The 16,989-nt window shown below is 42.1% G+C and overlaps 1 protein-coding gene across 3 annotated transcripts in view; it reads left to right on the top strand.

Annotated features, from left to right (window-relative positions):
- Positions 1-1,062: 1,062 nt before the first annotated feature.
- The window catches only part of LOC146026173 (transcription factor 20-like), a 76,524-nt gene continuing 60,597 nt past the window's right edge, over positions 1,063-16,989 (top strand). Inside the window, exons 1-3 of one of the 3 annotated variants that reach the window (XM_083156601.1) lie at positions 1,063-1,157; positions 5,068-5,249; positions 9,399-14,775. In XM_083156601.1, the coding sequence (XP_083012727.1) occupies positions 9,418-14,775 (5,358 nt within the window). In that variant the 5' untranslated portion in view covers positions 1,063-1,157; positions 5,068-5,249; positions 9,399-9,417. Of the gene's footprint in view, positions 1,158-1,326; positions 1,447-1,489; positions 1,649-5,067; positions 5,250-9,398; positions 14,776-16,989 lie in introns of those variants that run through there. The other 2 variants (XM_083156599.1, XM_083156600.1) reach the window with 2 other exon arrangements.

Here is a 16,989-nt window from a genome sequence, read left to right as displayed (position 1 = left end):
ATGTTGAATACTTTTGCCATCGATGGGGTAGAACCAGATGGTTTCCCTCCATCGATGGAACAGCAAAACTATATATTTTTTTCAAAGTGTCGGGACACAGAGCATAGCTCCGCCCCTGACACCCGCGAAGCCCCACCCATGTGTTTTGATTGGCCCAAAGGCCAATCAATCAAACACAATGGATGACCATCGATATGTAAAAATATCGATGGTCATCCATTGCATAGTTAAGCACTATCGATGGCCTGTTGCAGAATTGCCATCAATGGCAATGGCAACGATGGCCATCCCTACCACCAACGTGTTTCAAACCCGGTCTGGGTCCTTTATCAAGGTGATCTTGATCTCTACATCAAGCCCTGCCCCCAGAAGTGCTGCTGACATTCTCCTCTCCGGGTTCTTAAAAAGTAGGCAAGTATGGAATATAGGGGATTATTCTGATTCACTCTAAGCACTCTCTAATGGACAAAACCATATGACTGCAGGTGGGGCTGATGTAACATGTGCAGAGAGAGTTCGATTGGGGGGGGGGGGGGGGTGTACTTCAAACTGATATCTATATTGCAGTGTAAAAATAATGCAGCCAGTATTTACCCTGAACAGAAACAATAAAACACCAAAATCTAACTCTCTGCACATGTTACATCAGGCTTGCCTACCCTCCCGGAATTGCCGGGAGGCTCCCGAAAATCGGGTCCCCCTCCCGACTCCCCGGGAAGGTGGGAAATCCTCCCACATTGGCCAGGCAGCCCCCGCATCCCCCTTCGCTGCAGCACAAAATTACCGTTTTTCGCAGGTCCGTGGCAAGCGGCGGGGCTAAAATTACGGGATTCGAGTCATTTTAGACTCTCCCCAAATTCACAGACCTGCAAATTAAGTTGTTTGACTGTAATAGGGGCAGGGCTTGATGACATCTGCCTGTCCCGCCCCCCTGACATGCTGCTGTTGAGTCTCCTCTCCGGGCTTCTCTCAGAGAAAAAAAAAAAAAAGTCGGCAAGTATGTGTTACATCAGCCCTACCTGCAGTGCCTATGGTTTTGTCCATTAGAGAGGGATTGTGCCTTTCCAAGTGAATCAGAATAACCGGGAACCCCCATATAGTCATTTTTAAGGTGGACATGACGTACTGAGGGCTAGATGTGCTAATCTTCAAAAAAAGTAAGCAGTGTTCCCCTGTGAATGGGAAACGTTAATTCTGTAAATAACCTTTCTGCGTGTTTTACTGTTATTATTTATGTACTTAAGTCCAAACTGCTTGCACTCACTGGCGTGGCGTATGCCTATAAAACACATAAACGCGCATGGTCTATGTTGTTTTGTCAATAAAGTTAGGAGGAAGAAAAAAAATCTGTGAGTTTAGTGAAGATACAGGAAGTGATGTCAGAGGATGGCCGTGATGTGTGTGCAAGTGATCAGAGAGCGCTAGTTGCGAGCTGAGGGAGCGCAGGTACTGGCGGGGCAGGGTGCGCTCATGGAATGTCGTAGTGTTTGTACATATGATATTGTAGAAGGCCAGCGAGGACGCCAATCCTGTAGTGAGCAGCTCCGTTATCAGAAGCAGACGGAATGCGGGGTTGCCGCCTCATCAGTGTTTGGGAAGGGGATCTCTGCAATGTTCTACGCATCCATTTTACACGGAGCCTGACGTAGTAAGCGGGCTCTTAGCGTTTTGAATTTAGGCGTGAGAAAGACAAAGAGCAATAGTGATCACCCCTCAGAGATTGCTGTATAGTGATATGTTAATGTTATTTATTACGTATCAGTGCATTGTATTAGTATAATAGATCAGTGCTATTAGTGTCAGGGCTATAGATTCGTATAAGCGTATTATGGTTTTTTTGTTATGTATTGGTGCAATGTACTGCTTAGATGGAAACATTTGATTTAGGGTATGGTCATTTGAAGTTACTAAATATATCTTATATACTGAGTTCAATAATCATATTTTTACAATCTTTATAAACCCATTGAATGTTCTATGTCTATAAAGCCGGTCTATGTATATCTTTCATTTATCCATTATTTGTATCCATTTTAAATGTTAAATATTGAAAGCTTCTAGCAGTGTCATAGTGTGTACACACGGTAAGATATGCCTTCCGATGTTGACGACATAGTCAACATCGTGTCGGCATCGCATGCAGATCGCAAGGGGTTTAACCCTTGCTATCTGCTTGCGATCCCGATGCGTGTTCACGTATCGCAAGGCAAATAGTTTTGGCTGAATTGACTATATAGTGCAGATCTGCACTATATAGTCAAAATTGTGCCACTGCATGCCGTGCGATGCGACTCCCGATACGATCTGATCGTATCGGGGATTCGCATAGCACGGCATATCTTTACCGTGTGTGCACACCATCAGAGCTTTGAAAAAAATATGGTTAGATACACACTATTTAGTTTCATTTTGAAAAAAAACAAAGCAATCCCATAAATGGACAATATACAGTATATGTACTCCCAAATACTGTTTTTGGCTGTAAATTTTGATTTTTAAATGCTTGCCAATCAGTGTCTCTGTAAAACGATCAGCAGATCTTGCGCTGATGTTTGTACTCACTGCTTTTTCTGAAGGATTCTAGAACGTTGTTCACAACTTAGCACATGCAGTACACACTAGTTGAATCCTTGGTATGGAAAAAACAGTTGTTGGGTCAACTACCCAATAATTCCAGTTTGCTCTTAAAATTGTATACCGTGTAGCTAAATTAACTTGAGTTACCGGTACATGGATGTCTGTTCTGTGAGTCTGCTGTGTGCAAAAAGAAAACATCAATTTTATTTCAAAGATCGGTTCTGTTGTTGTTTTGACATTGGCATTCTAAAGCTTGGTACACACTCAGCGATATTTTTTGCTATATTGCCTGAGCCATGTGAGACCTGTTTGGTGCATACACACTGACTGATATTGTTCAGTGATTTCACCCACCCACCTGGTACATGCAGGCTCTAACGATATTGTCGAATTGAGCTGCATATACAGACAGCAGGGGGGTCATTAACAATTATCGGGAGTGTGCATCATTAACAGTATGGCAGATACACATTGAGTAATTTGCACTATATCGTTAACAATATACCACTCAGTGTGTACCCAGCATAAAGCTGGTTACGCGATCATGGCTGATCATGATGTGTCCATTGGCCATACACGATAAACAATATAATGTCTTTCAGTGGCCATATCCATAAGCTTTGTGGCCGTGACAATATCTTCAGAACAAAACAGAGCATGAAATAGTCCATGCACACTTGCTGATTTGAGCAATATATATAGATCTGATCTTATGGACTAGACAACCTATTGCAGGCATTTCCAACCTCGGTCCTCAAAACACTAACAATGCAGGTTTTAGTGATATCCAGGCTTTAGCAAAGATGTTAACCCTTTCAAGTCCGTCTATTCAGGCTCAACAGCCCTAGCGCTAGTAGCAGATCCAATGGTGAGCCACTTTAAAATAAGAACATTAACATCGTTCAACATTCAATGTAGACCATTTTTTTTATAAATAAGAGACTATTTAAACCAGATTGTTTGAATTGCTCAAAATAATTTTGAGCGCAAAAAGTTAAATCAAAATAACTGAGGTACTAATTAAGTCACCTCTGATCAAGCCTGGCTATCGGTAAAACCTTATCTGTTAGTGTGCCTTGATGACCAAAGTTGAGAATGCCTGGCCTAGTGTGTACCCAGCCTTAGTTGGCACCATGATGTAGTATATTTTTAATCTGTTCCTTTTATCATATAACGCTTAACCAATTAAGTGGCATGCACTCAATACCTCCACTGAAGGGGATAATTCACCAAAAGTAGATTTATAATTGGATTCATATTTATCTTACAACAAATACTTTGCTAAGATATGTAATAAGCATTTTCACAAAAGCCGTGACCACTTTTGTTGCTTTGAATGCATTTACCTGTGACTTTTATACTTTTCCTTGTCAACTTATTTTCAATAGTATGGTACGTGATTATTGTCTGCCTGTTGCCTTTTTTTTGTTTTTAGTGGCTTGATTTTTATTGTTGCTATAGAAAACAAACAATCTCCTGTATACTTATGATGCTATGGGTGGGATCCTATTATGTAAAAATCTCCTGTATACTTATGATGCTATGGGTGGGATCCTATTATGTAAAAACTGTGTTGGGCTATCTAATTATATATTGAACAATAACACATGGGATCCGGGATAAGATTCATCTTTTATTTGCCAAAAAATGGGTTTCCTGGGGCGGTTTATCAGGGATTCTGCATGCGAAACACAATTCCCGATAAGTGTATGCATATGAAGCTAATCCCTGGGTGTAGTCTATTGGCAGTGGTAAATTATCGCCGCTAATAGGATAGGCCCATATGTGTGATTTAAAAATAGTTAACATATTATTGGGTTTTGATAAAACTGTAGATGGTATAGTTAGATTGACTAACAGTTTAGTTCAATTAAGATAATTGTAGTAACAACACAGTTGGTGTAGGGTTTTTTACCTGCACTATTTTATAAAGAAAGCTATAGCAGTGATGGCTAACCTTGACACTCCAGCTGTTGTTGAACTACACATCCCAGAATGCCCTGCATCAGTTTTAGCATGGCCAAATAGTAAAACCTGTAGCAGGGCATGCTGGGGTGTGTAGTTCAACAACAGCTGGAGTGTCAAGGGTAGCCAACACTGCTCTATTGTATTTTATCAAGTTCGTTTCTTATGCTTGTTTTATATTGCTTTCCAGTCTGGTTTGACAGGTGTTCTTACTCCTGTCCATATATAACTACCATTTGACTTTGTTGTGTGTTTGGAATAGCTATTACAGTGAATTGCACCAAGGATCAACGAAAGTATAGCTGTGCAATATGTTTATGTACACTTATATGTCGAATTTATAATGCTCACCGTTGACACCCAGACTGACTTGACCTGTGAGTGGTCTTACTACTGGAAGAGCTACAGTACTACATGAAACAACATATGGGTTTCATATTGTCTGTGTGTACCTGACTTAAGACTAGGAAAATATCTGCATCTCCTATCTCACTAATTGAATTGTTTTTTCTCTTCTGCCTTTAGGAAAGTTATGCACGTCACTACAGACAAAACTTCCTGCCTTTTTTCTCAGCTATGAATTCTTGTATCTTCTCATCTGTCTGCGGTACACATGGACTCCTGTTTAACCTGCAGTCAACAGAAGGACATTACCAGCCTTTGAAAAGAAAAATGTGGCCTTTTTAATGTCCATTATCTTGTAATAGGTATGTCCAAACCAGAGCAAATTAATGTGACTCTTGATTCAACTTCAGTTATGGACTCAAGTTGTTTTTTTTTTTTCCCATGGTTTCTTGTGTTAATTATGCAAGCCTGTGGTTCTCAACCTCAGTGCTCAAGTATTCCCTACATTTCATGTTTTCCGGGTCACTCAGCAGGTACACAGGTGTACTCATTATTCACTGGCACATTTTAACAGACCCAAAGGTGAAGCTAATTTCACTTGCAATTCTTTGTGGAGACCTGGAAAATGTGAACTGTTGGGGGTACTTGAGGACTGAGGTTGACGACCACTTATGTAAGCGTTACAACAATAATCAAGTTTCAACTTCATGATTTTTTTTCCCACCATTTATAAATACCACGTTTTTTTATTTATTTATTTTTTTGGAGTGGGGGTTGTGTAGAAATGTATACCCATTTTTATGATAAGCACCTAAAAAAAAAATTGGGAAGTCTACTGTCGATTTTAACCTAGCGGCTTTAATTCTGTTCAAACCGTTTTTACCGTAACATGAAATGTAAAGCAGATAGTCATTTGGTTTGGATTTAGGAGGAAAAGTTAGCATGTTTAAACTAGATAAAGAAGATGTGATTTAGTAATTCAGTTTAATCCATATTTAATAAAACATTATGGTCAGTTGAGATATTTGACAGAAATAGTTTTCACATCCTCTCAACTTAAAATGTTTTATAGAAATCTGAGATGGGTGCTGTACACACCTGTTTGCACTGACATGGGATGACCCCAGAGGTATTTGTTGTGGTAGCTCATTTATCCAATGCTCACCCCATTCTCTCTGGTGCTTCTTTAAGAGAAAATCGTATTGGAAATGATTGACATAATTTTGAAATATATTAAGGTGGCTGCAGGGACAACATTAAAGGCTCCCATACACTAGTGGGACTTTTCCGGGCAGAGAAGTCATGTGCAGGATCGCATTCGATATATCATATTTGGTAATTTCACATACAATATAGCCCATGCAATCCCAGTTAAGCCTGCCCGGCTTGGGTGTGATCCAACAGGTTGCTTCTGTCGCTGATGCGACTCGCAGACAACGGCGCAATGTGCACGGGACTGTACATGGCATCGGACTTGCTTCAAATTTTTTTTTTTTTTAGGTGCTTATAATGAAAAAGGTATACATTTCTACCCAATGTTATGCGATGTTAAAGCTTATCATGCAATTGATCATCATAATCGCAAGAAAAGAGCTCAAATCACATGTCAATTGCCCAGTGTATGGGCATCTTAAGGCTCAGTATGGATTCAGTTCGGTGACTCAGCCAGCAGAAGATAGAGCAAACTTTTTGATTGATGGGATTCAATGAGAATTTAAAAAAGAAAAAACTGTCAAAGAGCTCTCTTAGCCAGCTAGTGTTTTGACTTAATTTTTTTTTTAAATTCTGCTCAACGCCCTGCCACCTGGCCCTCAGCAGCTTCTGCCTGCCTTGCCACCCAGACCTGAACATAGGTGTGAGCCAGTGGTACTTCACTGCTGGCATACACCTATGTAATCGGACCCAATACATTGCGGGTGCTAAAAAAGGTTCAGTCTGTAGGGTCCGACCCAATGCACAAGGGACCTCGCATTGGGTAGGGTGGAATGTCACACATGGGATTTGGTCCGAACTTATCGGCCTGATCCGTCCGAATCAAGTCAAATCGGACCAAATCACAGTATTGTATAGGGGCCTTTGGAAGAAGTGGCTCTACAGATGCATCTTTGCTGCAAGAAAAAATGCAAAGATAAGCAACGTTAAAAACTGATGCTAAAACAGACTGGTTGATTTATTACAATTGATTTATTAATACTTTACTAAAAATAGGTGTATAGCCAGCATACATAAAACGAGGAAATTAAATTAATATGCCCTGAATTCAGAGTTTTATATGGTCTCCACCAACCGTTTTTAGTTCAGGTGTTTTGGAGAGTCCTGGTTTTTAAAGGCCCATGAATGGTGGTAGAGGTTAGGTCCCCAAATGGTCATCCAGAGGGAGAATAAATGTGTAGCGGGTTTTGCCAGGAGTGGCCGAAGATGGCACAAATAACCAAGTCCTACTGCAGATCTTTTATGCAGGAAATAAGTCCTCGACCTCCTATGAATGATGATTTATTGTATCCAAACTGGAAATGATGGAATGAATCCAAACGGGGATAATTTGCAAACCCCAAATATAAACATGCTACACATTTGTTCCTCCTCTGGATGACCATTTGGGGACCTATACCATCATTCATGGGCCTTTAAAATCAGGACTCTCCAGGACACCCAAACTAGAAACGGTTGGTGGAGACCATTTATATGGACTCTCCTCGGAGTTCAGTGCACATTCATTTTATTTTATTTCCTTGTTTTATGTATGCTGGCTATATACCTATATTTTAGTAAAGTATTAAAAAAAGAATTGTAATAGATCAACCAGTCTGTTTTAGCATCGGTTTTTAGCGCTGCTTATCTCTGCATTTTTTCTTGTTCTTTCTTGTTCTATCACACAAGCCTGACCACCTGTTCTAAAGCAGCAGCTGGGTACAAACTACTTGTGTCAAGCGCCCCTGGTCCAATCAAAAGTGAGATTGATCCACACCATTTTTCCTTTGGCTTGACTGCAGCAAAGATGCAAAACAGCCCCTCCTTAGCATGCCAGGTAGCGTCGGTCATCCTTTTTTTTTTTTTTTTTTGTAATTTTGTCAAAATTGTGTCTTGGTCACAACACAGTGTAACTAGGATGTACAAGGAGACTGATGATTAATTGGATAATTATATATCTTTGAGTCTCTGACTCTTTTTTCCAATACAACTTCTGACCTGCTCCATATACAGACTCTCCTAAAATATACAATTATCATACATTATATCCAATTTAAACAGCACAGTCCACTTGTGTTATATCAACATTATGATGGAGCAAAAAAAAAATGGGTACTTTATGTTAGTTGGGTGGCCACTATAATACGCTCATACCCCCACTATCCATGTCGACATGGAGTTGATTTTATATAGTGTGGTGAGCCCCATGAGGGGATGCGGAAAACTAAGCAAATAGCTTAGTGGGTGCCCAACTAACATATAAGTACCAAAAAATGTGCAGCATCTATAGTCCAGCCAAAAATTTCTGGACTATCTTGTCTGTGTTACAGTTAAGGTCCATACACCCTGGGCGACTATGCCCATCATGTATGGACAGCGATGATCCCATTCAACCCTGGGGGGGAAAGTCGCTCAGTGCTTTCCCACTTTCCCTCATTGGCCGGGGGAGGGGGGATTTTGTGCGTCGCTATTGTCAGTGTTCTATTTATTGAGAACATGGGCAGTGATTGTTCAGCACACACTGCTGCTGCAGCGCTGTGTGCTGAGCCATCTCTGCTTAACTAGATCGCTCTGCACAAAGCTCTCGTCACGATCATAAATAGTTCCATTATTTTGTGGGTTCTATTTTGTTGTCCTATTAGGGAATTTACAGATTTATTTCACAGTTGTGCCTTAGATTTGCGGTGCCATGCTCCTAAAACAGTATGGGCAGCTGACATCCAATGGCGTTAGCTGGACGTCCCCGGAAGACGGTTGTCTTCCCTGGTTTGCATGGGGATGCCCAGCGTTCCTGGGCGCACCCAACAGTCATGCAAACGCCCCTGGCCACAACCTGCATACCCCCCGTTATGTGCACCTGGGAGACTATGCAAGTCTCCGAGGCCGCCTGCAGTGAAGATCTGCACATGTACATAAGTGATTATGCGCATGTGCAGATCTTCAACATCGGTCCCCGTGGTGAATGGGTGAACCAGAATCACCCCCCATTGTTCTCAGAAAACATAAGCATAACACTAGTTGCATATACCATTCAAATATATGCAATATACAGCATTATTTAAAATGATTTATTTTTTAACAATATTATAAACCTTCAAATTTCTTACTAGAGCACAGTGCTTACTGTACAATTTTCCCAGGATTGGACAAACTCGGTTAGTAACCAGTTACACTATTGTGTATGCATTTGAGCTGTATTAAGACTACTTTTATTTGTACCTTGAACTCGCAAATAATTATTTTATTGAATTACCTGAAATTTATGACAATTGTATTGTGTATTTTTAGAATCCACATAATTATGCTGTTTTTTTCCGTAGGAGGAAGAAGTTCTGCAGTATGCAGTCATTCCGAGAGCAAAGTAACTACCACGGTAATCAGCAAACTTATCCACCGGAAGCTCACGGGACCTCAAGGATGGAAGAGTTCAGCCCCCGTCAGCAGGCTCAGATATTTCAAAGCAGCTATGGAGGACGTAGAGGAGGGGCAGTCACTCCTACTGCAGTGACTCCTGGGGAGAATTCCAGTCTGCAAACTTATCAAGCTTATCGAAAAGAAGCTGGTGATTTTTATTATCTTGGTAACAAAGAAGGAGGCCCATCTGGGGGCCAAACACAGCGCCGACCTACAGGACCAGCACAGAGTTATGGACCTCCCCAAGGAAATACCAGTAGTGGCAGCACAGGTTTCAGTAGTCCGTATGGGCGGGAGGGCCACCATAGCCAATTTCCAGGCCAGCATTCTGCAGCAGCCAGCCTATCTCAATATTCACAAGATTTTCCAGGGTCCTTTTCCCCTGGCGGTGTCCAGTATTCATCTCATGTTCCTAGTCAACAGTTAAGACAACAACTTTACCAATCACATCAGCCCCTTCCTCAGTCTGGCAACACACCTGCATCCACAGGAACCTCTCACATGCAGCAAATGCAACGTTCTGCTTCACTCAGTTCTGCTGGATATCCATTACGAGTAGGGCAGTTTGCACAACATTATCAATCTTCTGCAGGGTCAGCATCTAGTTCCTTTCCTCTTCAAAGGTTTGGACCATCTGGGACAAACTATGAGGGTTATAGTCCTGGAGGTTCTACTTCTCCATATGAGAGTCAGATGTCCGGATCGTCCTATGGAACACCACAAGCTTATAGCAGTTATGCCAGCCAGCACTTAAAGAACTTTGATGCATCTAAAATACCACAAAGTGGAAGTCAGGTACAGCAGCAACAGACTCCTCATGCAATGCAGTACTCAAACTCCTCTAAGTTGTTACCGCAAAATCAGGCTGGACAATACAACCAATCTGAGGTCCCTGTACGATCACCTATGCAGTTCCAACAAAACTTCAGTCCCATCTCTAACCCATCTCCAGCTGCCTCTGTAGTACAGTCCCCTAGCTGTAGTTCCACCCCTTCACCTCTGATGACTAGTGGCGAAAATCTTCAGTGTGGACAGGGAAATATACCTCTACCATCCAGAAACCGTATATTGCCGATGATGCCACAACTTAGTCCGAACACACAGATTGGTACTTTTAAAAGTTTTAGTGCAGAAGGTTCACAAGAGAAACGTTTGACAGATCCAGGTCTGAGCAGCCTTAGTGCACTTAGTAGCCAAGTAGCCAACTTGCCTAATACAGTTCAACACATGCTGCTTTCTGATGCTTTGGCACTTCACAAGAAAGGTAGTAAAAGGACGTCTAGAAAAACTGACAGCTGTGCCAATTCAGAGACTTCTTCTCAAGCTGAAGAGCAACTGAAATCTCCAATGGCAGAATCATTAGATGGTAGCTGTTCTAGCAGTTCAGGAGATCCAGGTGAAAGAGTAAGACAGCTAAGTGGCCAGAGCTCCAGTTCCGAAGCAGGCATAAAGGGTCTACCCTCAGAAAAACCGCCTTCACCTGTACACATGTGGCAAAATGAACCTATAATGAAGACTGCAGTTCAAGAAATAGGTACAGTGCCACAACCAGCAGATTCCTTTGACAATATACCTAAGACAAGTGAAAACTCTGTTGGGGTGATAGTTTCAATGGAAACTGTGGCAAACCGGTCAGAAATAGTTGATGAAGTTCCAGCACCAATTAACGCAATCGATCCACCATTAGAACCCGAATTGCCTCAAACAGCCCCTGAGGAAAGTTCTAAAGAGTGTTTTAACACCCAGAATGGGGAATCTAATATTGCTGATGCTGTGTCTACCACAACAACTAGTATACCCCAAGTAGATTCTGCTAAATCTCCTATTGGCACTGGATTTGCCTTCAAGGAAGTGACCGCTAATTCCCAAAATCCAACTGATCTGTCACAACATCCTGAACGTAAGTCTGCAAGAAGTGAAAAGTATCCAAGCCTTTTGCAGGAAGTCCTGCAAGGGCACCATCAGCAGGAAAGAAGATATGCTAGAAGCACACTGGATGCTACACTTGTTACTGGAAGTCCTGAAGTACCAATGAGACCCAACATTCTCATGAACCAGGCCAATGATCAATCTAATCGCAGCATACTTGGTAAAGGTTTGGCACCACATTTAGAATCCTCACATTGGGGTCAGTGGGATAGAAAATCCATTTTAGAAATGAAGCAGATAAATTTGGCAGATTATCCTGCAAACAGGAAATTTGAAGCTGAACCACCAACTTCTTGCCATGAACAGAGCAGTGGACCTTCTGAAAGAAGGTCTGTTATTTGTGACATCTCCCCACTAAGACAACTTGTACGTGAGCCCACAAGCTCTCAACATGTTACTGGAAAAGAAAGACCACCAGATAGCAGAGCTGGGCAGTCTGTTATTCTACCTAGTGGAATGCTGCCCTTGGAAAAGTCAAATAGTCAAAGTGGAGTGGCCAGAGGGGAAGAAACGGTGTCCCCAAAGGCACAAAGAAAAAGAACAGGAGAGCATTGTTTGCCATACAACACCAAAGACTCTTCTAGGGCCAATGTTAGTCCAAGATCCATTACATATGAACCCATCCAAGACTACAGTTCACATAACAGCCGTGTATCAAATCCCAAAAGGGGTACTGGGAGGTTGGGAACTCGAGGGAGGTCGCCTGCACAATCCCAAGAGCTTAGTGAAAAGTTGAAGATGTCTCCGGGAAGAAGTCGAGGTTCAACAGAGACCCATAATTTGAATCCATCAATAAGTCTTTCAGAACGAGCAAGTAGAGAAGCTTTATACTCTGCTTTTTTTCAGAATTCTGATAGTTCTAGTCTAGGTTACCATTCAAATTCCAGATCAAGTTCTTATGCGGAGCCTCATCCTACATTCGGTTCTCTACATTACAAAAGACAGCTTTACCAACAAGAGGAATATAAGGAATGGCTGGGAAACTCTGCTCAAGCTATACTCTCAGCCTCGCAGCATCTTCAGGAAATACAGCGGAAAAGCCCAAGGCAAGAATCCTTTCATGTTCGCAGTCCAGGTAGGAATGAAAATGAGGGAGTAGGATTTAGCCAACAAAATTCATATAATGAATCTAGCAACATGGACTATAGTCGACAACTGCGTATGGGTGAAGGAAACCATAATTTAACAACTGTGGAGTTAAAACGAAATAGTCAAAAGACTCCTCCAGTAGAATCCTCAAGTTGGCACTTAGTACGTCAATCTTCTCCTCCTGTAAAAAAAGTTAGTTCTCCAATAGGTAAACATCAGAAGCAGTTTACCCCCATACGAGAATCTGAAACACATGTAACCAGACAAGGGGAGTCAGTTGAGCTCCCTAAACTTGGGTTCAATGCACATCGATCATCAGGACCTGAGGAAGTATCGCACCACAACCCATTAATTATGAGAAGAAGAGTACGTTCTTTCATTTCTCCCATCCCAAGCAAGAGGCAGTTGCTTGATGACAAAGGGCGGCCACCTACTACTACCCCAAAGGAAGGTTCTGAAAAAATACCTTCATTACATGTAATGTCATCCAGGGGCACGGACAGTGAATGTTTATCTGTGACAGAAGATTCACCTAAATCTTGTACTGAACAGAGGAGCCCCCCTGCAGTGTCACTTTCAAGTCCAACAAAAACAAAAATTCTCCCTCCTCGCAAAGGTAGGGGCCTCAAGCTGGAGGCTATAGTGCAAAAAATTACATCTCCCAATGTGCGTCGTTCTACTGCTCCAAGCAGTTCTGAAAGTCCTGTTGAACCAGTAACACTTGATGACTTCTTATCTCTCAAGGGAAAAGGTCCAGAAAGTGTTAAAGTGTTCATGCAAGAGACAAGCGAAATAGTCGATGCTGTACCAGATATTTCTAGCAATGAAGAGAAAAAAAAGGGGGGACTTTCGCCAAAATCCTTGGACTATGCCTGGACTATCAGTGATGACAAACCAATTAAAAAGGAAATTGATGAACAGTTTATGGAAATCAAAGACTTTTCACAGTCTGAGCCTGTAATTCAAACACTCAACCACTTCACTGAAGGAAAGGTAACCTCTCCAGCTTTAGAATCAAAATGCCCATTGCTACAGGTTCTACCATGTGAAACCGTTGAAAAGGATAAGTCTGTTACCCCCAAACAAGAGATGCCGCCAAAAGGCTACTTTCCATCAGGAAAAAAGAAAGGCCGGCCCATCGGTAGTGTCAATAAGCAGAAAAAACAACTGCAAAAAGAGCTTAAACAGCAGCAGCAGCTTCAACAGCAGCTGCTTCAACAGCAGCAGCCAGAGCAACAACAACAACAACTTCAAGCACCGGTCACAGTAGCTTTGACCTCTCCGCCGCTGCCTCTTTCTCCTTCACCTCTTCCACCATCACAAACACAGTCTGTGCCAGAGCAGGTTTTAGAGTCTGAGCCTAAACCGAAAAGGAGGAGAGAGAGGAGGAAGCCAGCTGGTACGTCGAGAAGGAGAAGGGCTAAGCAAGCAGCTCCTATAGTTGCCCCAATAGAGCCAGAGATCAAATTAAAGTATGCTAGCCAAGCCATAGAAAAAACTGAGACTAAACCCAAATCCTTTTTTCCCTATATCCATGTGGAAAATAAGGAGAAAGTAGGTTTGTCCTGTGTTATAATCAATGCTGAAGAGGAAGAACAACGCTGGAAAAAACTAACATCTTTACAAAAGGGTCAAAGGGCCACATCTCCACAGCCTACTGAGAGCAAAGCTCTTCCAATCTCAAGCTTCATGGTGCAGGGGCCAACTGTAACTGAATCTGAAATAATGGGTCACCTTGTCTGTAGTTTTTGTGGCAAATGGGCCAATTACAAAAATCTTGGAGATCTATTTGGTCCTTTTTACACCCAGGAATATGCGTCTACACTATCCAAAAACCCACCACCGAAAAAATCATCAGAAACTCCCAAAAAAGTGAAAGTTCGACACAAAGATGCATTAGATGGTTCTAAGACTGACTCGGATGAAGAGGAGGAGGAGGAGGAGCCCCAGCAAGCCAGGGAACAGCGCAGCCTGTCTGAACACCCCCGTTACAAACGTCGGAACCGTTCAGGAGATTGTGTCTCTTCCAGACATGCTGTACCCTCACGCAGGAAGACCACTGACCCTTGTGAACTGTCAATTGACCCTAGTGGACAAACCACTGCAGATGTTATACCTGACCAAGGGTTTCAGATCCCCCAACTACCTCTTGACAATAATGAATTCTGGATTCATGAGGGGTGTGTACTTTGGGCCAATGGTGTCTACTTTGTGTGTGGCCGATTGTATGGTTTGCAAGAAGCTTTTGACATTGCCAGAGACATGGTAAGTTTTTTTTTGTTTTGTTTTTTTTTAATATATATATATATATATATAGAGTATTGACAAACTGCGCCCAAAAGTCAGTCAACTTTATACCAGTTGGAAAGTCCACTGTTTGTAACAAGCAGGGAGTATGGCACCAAGGTTCCAATCAAACTTGCAGCAGCTTCTTTCTCAATATGGAAATCCCTGGAACCCACAGGGCAAAAGATCTAGAGAGAGGCAGAAAGAAGGCGCTTCATGGTGCAGTATTTTAGTAATGAAAATTTATTTTAAAACAAAAATCCAGGGTACAGTTTAACATGAACTCGTACCGTGTGTTAAAACACTGTGGACTGGGTACCACAAGGCATGGGTTTAAAACCAAAGGCAACACTGCTCACACTGTACCGGGACCTTGGTGTCACTCGAAACGCTGCAGAGCTGGCTTGCAGGGAAGCGTACGAAAGAAAGCCACGTCCAGGAAATCAGTGTCCAGAGTAGAAGGAGTGTCGTAGGCCACGCCCTGACGCGTTTCGTCACTGCGGACTTCGTCAGAGGGCGTGGCTACTACGTACGCTCGTACAGAATATAAAGGACTGTCCCCGTCAATCAAGGAGCAGGTAAGTATAGGGTAATTGGATACCGCTGGTGAGGAGGCGGCTAGAACACATCACGCGTCATCTCAGTGACGCGGACAGGGCGGGTAAATACACTGGATTGGCCGCCGCTAGTGAGGGGGCGGATAGGGATAACATGCGTCATCCAAGTGACGCTGGCGGGGCGGGTAACTGTACGGTATTGGATCCCGTCAGTGAGGAGGCGGATACAAGTGTCCGGCATAATGCGAGTGACGCGGGCAGTACAGATAGGAATGCCGTACGTAACACTAGTGATTTTTAAGGGGCGGTTTTAAACAGGCATAAGCCAATAGATGCCTAGGACACATTAAGGGCATCATGCTGCGTAACCAATATGGTACATCTACTGCTTGAGAGCCCGGGCCACTATAAAGTGTAAGTTAACACTGGGACATATAAATGAATGAAAACAAATGATTACTTAGTAAAAATCAGCAGCTTAAGCCGCAAGAATTAAATGGAGTAGCAGCGAGACGGAGTACAACGCCTCAGCTCGCTGTCATGGATACATGTAAATAAAATTGGTCACAGGAGATATGGGCCAATAGGAGAAAAGGAGAAACAAAAGGGGGAAAGGGGATGCCACATGGTAAACAATCTCATTAAATGAGGCGCCCCATACTATCAATGTATATTAGAAAAACAGGTATCTCGCATTAAATGCGAGCTATATGAGAACAGAGGACAACAAAAAAGTGCCCGGGATGGGAATGATTATACACAATATATAATATGCCAGTATAAAATGTACCACTGGTACTGATAATATGTGCGAGCAGGATGCCTCTTGGAATAAGACATAATTAAAACATTACATTCACAGAATAAATTTCTAAACAGAAATACATTGATATATTTCATAACAACTAACTAGCACATACACATCTAACTAAAATCTCTCCAATGGATTAATCCATAAATCCGAGAGGTGGAATTATCGTTAGAAACAAATTATGAATTCATACATAAAGTACTTGACACAGTTTCATGAAGCAATCTAGTAGACCTTCAGTATTATATGATTATTGATCACGATTACTATAATATGTATTCATATAAAAAATGTATACATTCTTATAAAAAACAACGACCCAAAATCCAAGTAAGCTTAAAGCACTAGTAATGCAGAGCTAGTAATACAATCAAAATGATTCTAGAATACAGCACTCCTTATTATACATCAAGATAAATAAGAATATTGACAGCACCCTAGGTTTATTGGGGATACACTTAGTTTATGAACGGGGTTATCTCGTAACCTTCGTTCAATCCCCTGGGTACTAGTGTATCTAGTCTGAGTATCCATGTGGTCTCACGTTTGAGAAGAAATTTCTCATGATCACCACCTCTCTTGCTGTGTTGTACCAGCTCAATTCCTTTACAAGTCAAAGTTTTGGGGTCACAATTATGGACCTCCTTGAAATGTCGGGACACGCTATGATTGGTGACCCCGTGCTTGATGTTACGGAGGTGCTCCAGGATTCTAACCTTGAAGCACCGTTTGGTCTTACCGACATATTTCAAGCCGCACCCACATGTCAAAAGGTATACAACCGAAGTAGAATTACAATTGATGAAATTATTCACCTTAATATCG

Source organism: Crinia signifera, chromosome 8, assembly GCF_055691185.1.
Source record: "Crinia signifera chromosome 8, ASM5569118v1, whole genome shotgun sequence".
Taxonomy (NCBI): Eukaryota; Metazoa; Chordata; class Amphibia; order Anura; family Myobatrachidae; genus Crinia; species Crinia signifera.
Note: the sequence above shows the minus strand (reverse complement) of the source record. Positions and strands in the feature narration are given on the sequence as shown.